We start from the raw sequence: 11,271 nt of genomic DNA, 5'->3' as shown, positions 1-11,271 counted from the left end.
AAATATAACATATATTTTAATAAAAATTAAATTACAAATTACCTAAATATATAGAATGTTCCCAAAAATTGTAGGAAAGAGGTGGTTTTATATGAAAAAGTAACTAAAAGATAAAAATCTATTTATATGAAGCTATATTTTTGAACAATATTTTCAACAATTTCTAAAGTAATAGAATTCATCATGCATGAATATCTTGTTTTATTAGATATTTTTGATTTCTTGATAATAAATATGAGCAGAGACAGTAATAGGTGTATAGTTATTTAAAAATTTTCTTAAGCACGAAAAGTCTATGTTATCCATTTTATCTATTATAATTATAAGTAAAACTATTAATACTAAATTTAATAATAAAATAATAATAAATAATAAACTAATTGTGTACAGAAGTAACCAAAATAATTTTTTTTAATTATTCTTTCACGATCAAATAAGCTCTTATCAAAATACAAACTAACATAACAAAAGATTAATATGCCCAGAATTTCATGCTCAGAACTCTCGCCAACAGTATTTCGTGAATATTGTTATATTATTCACTAATTAATGTAATGTATTTATGAAAATAGCAACTTGCATAGACAAAAGACCGCAAAAAATAAATAGAATGAAAACTTAAATTTCATTCATAAAATCAGCAATTTCTGTAACACGTTTTTATTTTGTTTTATATCATCTTTTAAAAAATAATCACTTTATGTTGTCTTTATCTGTTTATGTGTCTGTCTTACATAATCTAATTCTTTTTTTACTCCCATTATGCATTATGTCGAGATTTGATTGCGCGACTTTGTCTGATTCCTATATCCTGATTTACATATTCTTCTTAATACTTTCACAAGTCTGCGCGACATTTCGATTTGATGTAATGAATTATGTAACAATTTATACTAAAATATATCTACACTACACTGATTTAACAGCATAGTAATTCAAATATTTTCATTTTAATGCGAAAATAGCATAAGAAAAGGTAACTTTATTTGAAGACATTTTCGAAGTTTTTGCATTAATTTTATTTATTATATATTACTCTCTAAATCTGAATTAATAGATAATTACTGACATCAGTCTTAAATATGCCACTGAAAATCAGTGAATGAAATGTAGGATTCCTAACCTAGATAACTTTATTTTAGTGAGATTAATATATAAAATATATATATATATGGTATTAGAAGTTTGGAACTGCAGATATGCAAATAGCGATATTTTATTAATTAAATAACGCTCAAACTTTTTTCTTTTTTAATCGAATTTTACTGATTATCCAATGCCAAGTATCCCAAACAACACAAAGTTTAAAATTGTGACATAAGACGTCATTAAGTTGTCTTTTAAACGCAAAAAATGTCTTATGACGCGATTTCAGATACTTTTTGTTGTCTGCCACATCATTAATTATTCACTGATCTCGAGATTTACAGAGTATTTATTATAATTTCAATTATATGTTATTGCTTCTTTATTATACTATAAAATTATTATGTTTCTTATACTTATATATATAAATTATTATGTATTAATTAATTAACAATTATATTAAGTTATTAAATTTATTTTTTTTTTTTTAATTTCACTTATTCTGTTCTTACGAAATTGTCTATTTCCATTTCTTAAATTATGGATATAACATGAACTACCTTTTAAGAATATCAATTCGAGATGGTCTGAAAAAGTCTAACCTCGTCAATTGTGCAACTGTTCCCGAAGAGTTGAGATTAATTAGTTTGGAATACAAAACTACTGTAATATTTTTTTCATCTCTTTTTTCTTTTTTAGTAAACAAGTCTGACCGGATGCGATCAAAATATCACAAGTTTCGGCAAAGATGAGCTGCCGCCAAGGTTGCACAGTTAACTTTATCGCTTCGGTCGTAAAAGATGTAACTCGATCGATTCCATAGGACCTATCCTCATCCGTACGAAGTAGTCACCGAATAGAATTAATTTATGTACATAAATATTACATAAATATGTTGATTTTTAATCTATTGTCGCCTGGTTTTTTTCTTTTTGCTTTTCTATTATTTTTTTCTGTAAATTATATGATAAACATTTCTTTACTACTTTATGTATATATACATCTTTTAATCTTCATTTGAAGATATGATTGAAAATCTGAAAGTTATGCTAATATTATCTTAAAATATTGAATTGTCTTGTTTTTTTTATGAAAAATATATAGTATAACAAATTAGCGGAAGGATGCGCATATAAAGAAAACTAACTTGTTGGTAGCTTGATAAGTTAAGCAATATTATGTTATCCGATTTATCAGAACTATCCTTAGCACGAATCGATAAAAAATATTCCAAAGCCTTGAATTAATGCGATTATTCATTATAGAAATGCCCAAACTCTCAGCAATTTATAAAGGTGTGTCGAATTTCTGCTTCAAGAGGGCAAATCGATTGCAGAAATCTTTTCGATAAGGCTATTCTTAATTTTCGCAGATTTTATTAAAAACAATCCACACAATTTATTTCTTGCAAAATTTGAAAATTTAATAATTATAATATATTTTTTATATGGTTTAAATAAAAAATTAATATTAAAATAATAATTAGATATTAAGTATTACTTACATTTTTACAATTTATAATATATATATTTATAATTATGCTATTATAATATTTGAGATTACAAAAGTCATGAAGAATTATTAAGAATTATAAAAGACTTTATATAACACATAGTTACTTTTTAAAAAGCTTTTTAAACAAGATACATTTTAAACAAGATACATTATAAATTTTTTAATTTTGAATTTAAAATTGCATAAAAATGAACTATATATATATATATATATATATATATATATACCACTTCCATATTTTCGAGAATCAAAGATGATCGAAAAAGATTAAAGAAGAAAATTAAATCAATCACAACAAATTTTAATATTTTTATTACCTTATCATCTCCTTTTCAATCGAGAAAGAGGAATTTTCAATAAGCGTATCAATTAGTTTTCGAGTCAGTTTATGCAAATTGCATCTGAAAACTGAGTGCATTAATTTTTGCTTGACATCTTTTGAACGTATCTCCTTTAAACATATCATACACTATTTAATTAATCCTTTACATCAAATTCTTCTCTCATGTTTGCTTTCATTTTAAAGTATATTAGAATATAGAAAAAAACAAAAGAAATATATAAACAGTTATAAATAATTTAAAAACTTTTTAAACTTTTAATTATTAATTTATTAATTATCAAGATGTTTTTCATAATTCATTCAATAATTCATTTCAATAATTTTAAATACATTAATCTTTAATTTAAACAATAGCAAATCTGTAACAATAGTAATCTTTAATTTAAACAATAGTAAATCTTTTTTAGAAAATAAAAATAAAACTTTTCTATAATTTAAAAAAATACATAATTATTAAATTAAAAATTACGATTACAAATTAGGTTTTTATTTATTCTCAGAAGTTAACTAAAAATAGAATGTAATATCCGCGCATTTATATGTGCTTAAAATATAAAATTTCAAAATTTTAAGTATAATGTTATTTATATTTATTTTATGTATTTATGTATAGTTAGTAACTCGACATATGTTACAAAGAAATTTCTAAGTCATTGTTATTAAATTACCAATTTATAAACAATGATCTTGTAACTTTAGTTTCAAGTTTTTATAAACCAGAATGTCATTAAGAAAGTTTTTACACTTTTTTATCTTTACTCTTGACAAGTTTTTATAATTATAAATAATTATTACTAGATATATATTTAATAAACGCTGTTTATATTCTGCTGTTTTTAATTATATATATAAAACTTAATTAATTATATAAAATATATAATTATATATTTTTATTAATTCTTTAGTCAATCTATTCAGAATACAACTTTTGATTACACAGCATACTTTATGATACTATAATTCATAAAGTGTGTCTCAAAATCAGAAAAATGTTTTCTATAATAAATTCTTTGATCGATTTGCAATCGATATTTCTTCGAAAATGTCAAGACATCTATAATAAAGTCAAGGAACTATACTTTATTATTATGTATATAAGCATAATGTGAATATTTTTTCTTAATTTTATGTTTAAATAATTTATGTTTTTCTTACATTCTTAATATATCATTTTATAAACCATTTTACAAAATAGGCAGATAATAAAAAATAAACATATTTAAAAGGTAATCTTAGTTATTCTTCAAAGTTAATTTTTTATTTCTAAACTTAGAAATAAAATTATATAAAATGTGTTATAAATAAATAGATAACTATTGTTTAAACTATTGGTTGAACATACATATTTTTACTTTTAAAAATTAAATAAAATAAAATTATTATTAAAAAAATAATAATTTAGTAACATTTTGTATTATTATTTGTGTATGCAAATAAAAATGTATATTTGAACTATGAAATAATTATTCACTTATCACTTATCCTTTTTATTTATTTCTTTACTTATGTGTCTGTTATACAAAACTTGTATTGTATTACAAAACTTGTATTTTTACTATAATATTAATTTATTATGTAAATTTATAAATAATTTCAGAATTAATTTATATATTAAATAAAAATTTATTTTTGTTTGAGTTTTATTGATTTAATGTCTGTTCTGGATATTAAAAATCTTTTTTTATTTTCTTTTCACTTTTGACTTTCTCTCATTTTTATAACATCGTTATTATTACAGAAATTATGCGTTTCGCGAGTTATCTCCGTGTCCAAATTCATTCTTAAAATGCTGAAACGTTGACATTTTAAAAATGGATTTGGACGGAGATAACCCGCGAAACGCATAATTTCTATATAGAAAGTGCCCGAGAAAGCCTCAAGAATATTATTGTTATTATTTTTTAATATAGAATAATATTTTTAAGAATATATAAGAATGACATAAAGCCTGATTATTTAAGAAATGATTAATTACGTCGATTTATCTCAATGTTTTATAACAAAGTAAGCTAATCATCACTTAATTATACATAATATATCAGAAATTCTTGAGAGAGTATTTTAGCATCCGACAAGGAAAATACATCAGTGTTGTAGTTAAAGAATTAAGATAGAAATCGATTCGATCAAGATGCAATACGATCCATTAAACCTTACGAAAATTGACCGCTTATATTCGCTCCTCCTTTAAAAGCCTCCCAGTGTTTTTTTCAGTGATAATGTTGAGTATTTGAAAATGTACGAGTGTAATTTGAACCATATCTTGAGAGAAAGAAAAAAAGAATGAAAAAAAAGAAAAATAAGAAAAAGTGAAAGGCCAATGGACTGTAAGAATCCACGAAGCGTGGAACTGACGTATATCCATTTGCATAAATTATCGTGATCATTTTCATGAAGCTGGCTTTAACTGAATGCTCGTTGAAAGATGGGCGCCTTTCTTAGGGACGAGTTGACAATGATGAGAACAATCATTGCTAAAATGTCCGCGTTAGTTTTTTATTCAGAAATTTCGGAGAGTAGTGTGAAAAAATACAAGTAAGCTAATATGCGAGAGAAGTTGGTGGAGTAAATTAAAAAAATCTAGTTCTACCAATGCCACCGGATTGCGACATGCGGAGGAAGAAGATCGTCTTGGGGGGAGGAAGACTCCGAAGTATAAAAGATCGAAATGTCTCCACACAGATGTTCAACTCATCGCCTTGACATCATACAGCGAACATGAAGCTCCTCCTGCTCATATTTGTGGTAAGAGAGACTCATTTCCATCTATCTCCTTAGTCCCAAAATTGCGATTATAAGTATTAATTTTCATGAAACAACTTTGCGACTTTTTGATTATTTTAAAATTCTGGCTTCCTCCCTCTACATTTCATTAATTAAAGGGTAAAATATAGTTTAAGAGAAATCTATTTGCAATTTGGTTTTATAAATTGAGAGTAGTAGTAAATCAGTTTAATGTCTTGAACATAAGTTAAGAACATAAGAACATAAGAGTTGCTTCGTCTAGAATCTACAGTATTGCACACAATATTTTTAATTAATTATTTTAATTATAAGCTAATCATTTTAATTATAAACGATTATCATTAAACTGCAAAGATTTTTAGGTAAAAAAAAGAAAGTTTTTTAAATATTTTAACTTTAATAATTCTTAATAACGTATTCAAATAAATTAAATAAATCAGTTAAAAATGTAACTTACAATATAACAATATTTACATATTAAGAAATGAAAATAAATTTCTTTTTAATAATATAATAATTCTAAATTAAAAAATAAATATCTTATATGTGAGAAAATAATAATATAGTAATTTTTTTAAGACAAGAAATTGTTAATTATGTATTAAATAAATTATAACCGCTTCTATCGCAAATTATCAATATTATATTATATCACATTTGCATTTTGTGATCTTTCGAGAAATAAAAAATTTCATTTAATTGCGCAAATAAATGTTGTGGACGACACATGGAAGTGTCTAAATTCGGATATTTTTGCATTAATTAAAATGAATCTCGGATCAATTTCATAAAATTTAAATTTAATTGCCTAGGCCGATTTAAAATTGTAAAACAATAAATGAAGAAAATTCCGTCAACAAGAATGATATAAATAATCTAAACAATTAATAAATACAAATCTAAAAAGACTTTAAATTCTATTTTATTAACATATTTGATATTATTTGATATATTATATACATATTTGATATTATTATACGTAACACATGCAGACAATAAAATATTATTTAATTATGTTTTCTAAACTATATTTTTTAATCCTATTTTACTGATATGTGCAAATGTTATATAGGTCTGCTTCGCGGCAGCTCTAACAGCATCAGTTGATAAACCAAAGAGGGACATCCTACCAGGCGATCCACGCTACGGAACTGAGCATGATCATCATCACGAACATGAAAATGAGGTACAAATCTTGAAAGCCGCCGGCGGCTACATAGGTTCTTACACGGTTCCAGACGACACAGAGGACCATTCATTCCAGGTACAACCTCAGCAACTCTACGGACCGCCTAGCCATACACCAGGCAAGCCTTTGGGAACTGATTTCTTCGCGACCAGTGATGTTGACAAAACTTCCTCCATTCTCGTGCCATCCACCTCCTACGGAATACCTGATACCACTCAGGTAACAGAAAAACTTACCATTTAGTCGTGTTGGATTTACATACATAAATACAATTCTGATAGAAGAGTAAAAGTTATGAAATTCTATTATATCTATTCCTTACAGGAAAGCTATTAAAGTTCATTAATGAAGGTATAGTATAATGAAAATTTATTATTTAATGAATCGTTGCATTAATTAGGATTTGTTTTTTATGCAGATTTTCACTAACTTCCTTGGATCCGTTGACGACAAAAACTCTGCTATAAAAGTATGTATAATTTATAATACATCGATCATCTTTCCAATCATAATTTCATACAAATTCGTTAATTAATTTGTTTAAAATCTTAATTCATTGTGTTAGCTGTGCAATTATCATCTTCTATCCTACGTATTCATTTTTATCTTATCTTCTTGAATATCTTTTAACTTATGCTGAATCTAACTTCTTGGCAATGTAACAAAATTTAGATTTTATGATTTTATTGTGCTAATTATTAACATATCTATTATTAGTATTCTATACTTTCGTCATACAATTTTTTAATACGTGTGTAAATATCGAATTGTACATAGACGACCGTTCAGGAACATCCAAAATTCGATACCGTGCAAGTGCAGAAAACCCCAGAGCAGTCAGCGGTTGTTCACAAGCATGTAGAAACCACTCCGCAAGTGAAGACAACAACTTCTCATTTGCCCACTGAGACCCAAGGTGAGCATTGATCTACCAAGAATTTACAATCTCCTTCAGTTATGCCGCGCCCGTTGAGAATTTACGGCTCTTCTCCTAAATTTACATTAGACTTGTAAATAAGTGAATATTGTTTACACCAAGTTACATAAGATATTTGGAAGGTTTCGAGTTTTCATAACGGTTCAACCTTTTGCTGTTCGAGGCCGATCACGAGAGTCACGTAGAAATATTTTAACGCTCGACTAATATTGAAATGATATATGAAAACATTTGTCACGGTCTAAATGATTTGCTCGCCTTTCATCGAAAATGTATGCAAAAATGTATGCTTAACATATAAATATTTATTATGTTATGTAATTGGAAACAGTTTCTTTAATCTCACAGTATTTATTCACTTTTAATTAAAAAGAAATCTATAAACTTTTTCTTTAAGCTCTGCATTTTTCTGTGTTTAGTTAAAGAATATATATATATATAAATTTACGTAATTTAGGAAATCAAAATAAAGTTTTAAAAATGTTCAAAAATAAATAAATAAGTATGAAATACATTTAATCAGTAATTTATTTGTCAGTCTAATTATTCTGTTTAATTATAATTATTTTATTTACTATTAATTTAATTATAATTAATTTATTGTTGTTAAGATTTGCACTTTTCGAATATTAGATAAAGAATTGGCAGTTCATTTTTTTATATTATGCGTCTTAAAGAAAAAAAAATTAATTATATAAATAAAATTCTATATAAAAAGATGAATTAAATACTTAAAAATGAGAAACTTTTTCTGTTTCAGATGTGTCCTCTTTAATTTCTGCTTTCAACACCTTCCCCAATTACGCCTCGTACTCCTCGTACAACAACATACCTGTGAAAACCGTGGATCACCATTTGCATGTGCAAGTACCTCAACCGTATCAAGTACCAGTAACTAAGCATGTCGCTGTTCCCGTTCCAGTTCCACACACCGTCGAAGTTCCTAAACCCTACTACGTCCGTGTGCCCCAACCTATTCAAGTCCCCGTGGATCGTCTATATCCCGTAGAAGTGCCTCGTCCAGTGCCATACCCTGTTCACCATTACGTAAAAACCAGCGTTCCAGTTGTTCATCCAATTGCTCATGTGACAGTGGATACCAAGGCTAATCCAGTGCAGACCTTCTTCGACAATTCCCAGTTCCAAAACATATTGGGAAATCTACCGACTTTCTCAAATCCTCTGAACAATTTCCAGAATCCGTTTGAGAACTTTGAGTTTCCCTCTCTACCTTTCATACCATCCTCTATATCCTCTTCAATACCGTTCCTACCTCAACCCACCGTACCTTCTTCGACCAACAGCGACTCAGTTACGGTTGATAATGCAGCGCTGAAGGTTGAATCTATTAAGGTAAAGCCCATTGTACAACCGAGCAAACAAGCGTATAAGCCCTCCACCGCGTGTGCTGGATGTATTGTTTCTTCTACCACAAACAACAAACAGGAATATGTGCAACCTATTGATTCCAATGGTGGTTATGTATACTAGAATATTTATCTTGTAATGGACATTGAATAAACTATTGGAATCTCTTAGTAGAAATATATATTACACGAAGGATTACTTAATGATGACTTATTCTTGAAGTATCAATTTGATCGGAAAATTTGCTTGTGCTTTTTCTTTTATAATAAATTTATTTTGATTGATACTTAACTTCATATGTATAGAAGAAGAATGTAACTTAACTATATAAAAGAAGAATGTTTGAACTTCCACCAGTTATTTTTCTGATGATACTTATATCTTCAATTAAATCGAAGTTATTGGGAAGATCTTTCTTTTCTTAGGTACCAACTAGAAATACTATTAAACGACAATCTGTGGTTAAATTTTCATGTTTATTAAATGGTTTCAGCAAATCTGAAAATAATTAAAGAATGTATATATTAACTGTTTGTGATTGCCAATCTAATAAATACAAGTTATGATTATTAAATTTACGATTATGCAGATCATTATTATACAAATGTTTTATAAATAAATATATATATTTACAGTGTAATAATATTATACTTTTTTCCACATTTTTTCCATGAGTTATCATTTGCATAGATCATTAACGATAACATAGAAGTAAACATATCTCTATAAAAGAGTCTATCTGTAAATGCCATATTGGTGTCTAGTAATATAACATTTAAACAAACGTTAAGTTATATTTTAATGTACCTCATTAAAATTATCAAAATATTTTTATTACCTTCCTTATAAGCTTTTAGATCACGTATGTAAAAATAGTTTATAATTTTACTTAATATTTAAATAAATAATATCTCTAAATTTTAATTTTTAATTTTTCTATTCAATTTTTATTACAAAATTCTATTAACGTGTACGTACAAAGTTGTTGTTTTCAATGTTAATTATGTTATACAATCTTTCTTTCTCTTTATTTTATTTCAATTTATCTTTTAAATCTAATTCTTTATAAATAATTTTCTAGGACATTTCTAGGACATTTTGCACTAATAAATCAAAAAAAACCTCTTCATTAATCCAATATTTTATTTCCTTATCAAAAATAAGTATTACAGCGATCAAAAACAACAACATAAAAGTTAATGAAATAAAACTTAGAATATTTATCGCATATTAATATAATTTTAGATTTTATACAATCGAAATGATACAAAATTAAAGGTACCGAATTCAAAAATTATTAATTATATCTAAATATTATTAAGATTAAAAAGATTACAGGAGTTAGAAAATACTTTTTTTATGGAAATAAAAATTCTTTTATTATAATTATTGGATCACTTTTAGATTTCTTGATTGTATTCTTAGGTTGTAATCAACGTATCAGTGCGAAAAACTTTACAGAGTTACATAGAAATAATTCGTATACTATATGGTATAACGAATAGACAACAATAATTATTAAAGCGATTGCAGCACGTGCACAAAACTCTGTAAATGTATATTAATTCTCATTTATTTAAATTCGAAATAGAGAGAACATAAAAAATTCTATTTATTATTTGATATTGCAAAATTATTGCAAAATTTACTGACTTTCATGAGATAAAAAATTTATTGTTTCAATTAACGATAGATTATTATTGTTTTGCATGTGAGCTTACTGGCCTAAATGATAAATATTTGATTAATCAACGATTAAATAACAAACATTGTCTTTATTGAAAACGCAAATTTTACCACAATCGACACTTTTTCAATGGATTCATAGTCGATCCTGCTGGACAATTCCATGCAGTGCTAAATTCTTTGGAATTTCTCAATACAGCTTGAAGTCTCACATGACCGGGACAATGAGTACCTCTCATCATCCACCTTAGTGATATAGCAGTATAAGACTCGCACCACAACTAAAATAGTAAAATAATTAACATTTACTTTTAACTTGAATAACACCAGGAGCAATTTTCACAAAAAAAACTTTTTAATAAAGAAATTTTATATATATATATATATATATATATATATATA

At 26.1% G+C, this 11,271-nt stretch overlaps 2 protein-coding genes across 2 annotated transcripts in view; one reads left to right on the top strand and one right to left on the bottom strand.

The window, feature by feature from the left end:
* Positions 1–5,662: 5,662 nt before the first annotated feature.
* LOC105626396 (kinesin-related protein 10-like) lies at positions 5,663–9,306 on the top strand. Its single transcript, XM_012207696.1, has 6 exons — positions 5,663–5,689; positions 6,762–6,875; positions 6,954–7,097; positions 7,297–7,347; positions 7,656–7,794; positions 8,576–9,306. The coding sequence occupies exons 1-6, from the start codon at positions 5,663–5,665 to the stop codon at positions 9,304–9,306; spliced, it is 1,206 nt and encodes a 401-aa protein (XP_012063086.1).
* Positions 9,307–10,976: 1,670 nt separating this feature from the next.
* LOC105626612 (phosphate-regulating neutral endopeptidase) overlaps positions 10,977–11,271 on the bottom strand; it is a 32,757-nt gene continuing 32,462 nt past the window's right edge. Inside the window, exon 18 of the mRNA XM_012207905.1 lies at positions 10,977–11,150. Within this exon, the coding sequence (XP_012063295.1) occupies positions 10,977–11,150 (174 nt within the window). The remainder of the gene's footprint in view (positions 11,151–11,271) is intronic.

Source organism: Atta cephalotes, assembly GCF_000143395.1.
Source record: "Atta cephalotes unplaced genomic scaffold scaffold00005, whole genome shotgun sequence".
In the NCBI taxonomy this organism is placed as follows: domain Eukaryota; kingdom Metazoa; phylum Arthropoda; class Insecta; order Hymenoptera; family Formicidae; genus Atta; species Atta cephalotes.
The sequence above is the reverse complement of the archived record's forward strand: the minus strand, read 5'-3'. Positions and strand labels throughout refer to the sequence as shown.

Excerpts from the sequence above, each read along its gene's own strand:
- LOC105626396 (XM_012207696.1), top strand. The coding sequence starts at position 5,663 with ATGAAGCTCCTCCTGCTCATATTTGTG. Across the intron at positions 5,690-6,761 it reads TCCTCCTGCTCATATTTGTG|GTCTGCTTCGCGGCAGCTCT; the intron begins GTAAGAGAGACT and ends AATGTTATATAG. Across the intron at positions 7,795-8,575 it reads TTTGCCCACTGAGACCCAAG|ATGTGTCCTCTTTAATTTCT; the intron begins GTGAGCATTGAT and ends TTTCTGTTTCAG.